The 2,079-nt window shown below is 41.0% G+C and overlaps 1 protein-coding gene across 1 annotated transcript in view; it reads left to right on the top strand.

The window, feature by feature from the left end:
* The window catches only part of acsf2 (acyl-CoA synthetase family member 2), a gene marked incomplete at its 5' end in the record, with an annotated part of 29,381 nt that overhangs the window by 10,082 nt on the left and 17,220 nt on the right, over window positions 1-2,079 (top strand). Inside the window, 1 exon segment of the mRNA XM_035671527.1 lies at window positions 311-462. Coding sequence (XP_035527420.1) covers window positions 311-462 — 152 coding nt within the window.

A 2,079-nucleotide genomic window follows, 5' to 3' on the forward strand; every position in this document is an offset into this window, starting at 1 on the left:
TAGAGTTAAAAAGCACCAAGATCTAAACAGTGGATGGTAGAAATGTGGCTTCAGACTGGATAAACAGTCAATGTATGACAGCTTCTGGCAGACAACCACAACGCTAACGCTGACGCAGACACAAAGGGAATATGCGGTAAAAAGCAGTGCTACCTGAATAATGTGACAGATTTCTTTAAGTTTGAACATTGTTGGAAACATTTAGGATAATGTAAGCCTAAAGTATAAAATATCCATATAGTGTATCTCCACTGGAGCTGTATATTCTCAGTGCATAATACCCTTTTTCTCTCCTGATTTCGTCCCACAGCCTCACGCTCGGATCTGTCTGCCTGTGCCTCTCTACCACTGCTTCGGCTCTGTGGGCGGTGGGATGTGTATGGCCGTGCATGGCGTCTCCCTGGTCTTTCCCTCTGCAGGGTACGATGGAAAGGCCAACATAGCAGCTCTGGAGAGTGAAAGGTAATTGCATAATTAAAATCAGAAATCCTTGGTCTGGTCCGTACACTGAGGGTTTGTGGAAAATGTGCTCAGATGTCTGTACGCTGTATTGTCCTGTAACAAAGGATCAAATGTGCTCAGAATATAATCAGCATTCATTCTGGAGCAGCAGGGTACCATGAGGCTTTGTGGTATGAAGGTAAGAGGGTTGCTTGTGATTAAAGCTTATTTCTAATTAAATTATCAAATCTGAAGGAATTCAGTCTGAAGCAATGTGAAGATATTGTCACCCATCGGTTTGTGGAGAACTATTTTGAAGCCTCCAGTTTGCCGTTATGGTCGTCGCCATTACGGGTTGTTGGAGCCAGCGGAGGTGACGTACTGCGAGCTGCTCTCATTGGCTGCCCCAGTTTCGACTCCTGCTTTATGGTCTATTTTTATCTCCCTAAATGGGACATCAGCTTGGCTAAGATGAACATCATGCTGTATGGAAGCAAGACTGCAAAACTAAGACTGAGACCTATAAACTGCATCAGGAACTTAGTTTAGCTGAGCTGCATAATCAACGAGTTAAGCTCGACTCATTTCTCTGTAAGACTGAATGGTATCTGTGTGTTAATGCAACCAATGATAATGAATAATATATGTGACACATCAGGATATGTGATGCATGCAGAGAGGTTACAGACTGGGAGAAATGTGCTCTAGCCTGAGCGTGTATAGTCAGAATTGAGGTCAAATGTTGTTTCGTGGTAAGTCTGGTTCTCATTAGTGTCGGATGCTCTGATCAGATGGACTCCCTGAGGGGGATCAGATATCACATGGTGGTCTGCTTTTCACTGTTCAGTCTTTGTAAACGTCTTCCGGTGCTCAAATGATCATGATATGACCCCCTTTCTTAAACTACCCCCATACAACCAAGCCTGTTTATTCTCCTTAAGGTGTGTATATGGAGCATTTCATTATAATCAGAACACTAGCCTCCGTGTAAACAGAGCTAGTGAACCAGCACGCTTCACCTAAATGGACTGCAGCCAATTTTAATGTTAATTACACCTGTGCTCTTCCTGCACTGACATGTCACAGTTTGTCTGTTGGCAGTGAAAAGTGCAAGTGATGTGGGCCCCACTGACCCCCCATCGCTGTATAAGCAGTCCGTATTTGTCCAGCTGTGGAGGGTTTAAAATGCGGTGCTGTATCAGATTGAAAGGATATTCTAAGATTTGTTGTCACTGTATAATAATAGAAATACTCTTATTACTAAAAATATATAAAACTATGTCTATGAGTGGTGAGACTGACACCTTCTGTAGTTTCAATAAAGTTCAAAACCCAAAAATCACTTTGTTTATATTGTTTCTCAACAAAATGATCAATGATCATTTTTGATATTTTACTTTACTGGTGCTTATTATTTAGTGCTTACTCCCCGTAGAGGCAGTGCACACACATTTTTACCCCAACAATTCAAAGCATAAATTATATAAAATGCTTCATTGAGAAAGAATAACTGAAAATAACTCACCTATCTGACTGAATAGACTTGTATTACATGTTGTATTTCAAGTTTCTGCTTCAAATACAGTGTTTTTATTATGGCAAAATTGTATTTAAGTATTGCTGGCAATACTCGGATCC

The sequence above is a fragment of the Morone saxatilis genome, unplaced genomic scaffold (assembly GCF_004916995.1).
Source record: "Morone saxatilis isolate NCDOM2014 unplaced genomic scaffold, NCSU_SB_2.0 Contig1, whole genome shotgun sequence".
Lineage (NCBI taxonomy): Eukaryota > Metazoa > Chordata > Actinopteri > Moronidae > Morone > Morone saxatilis.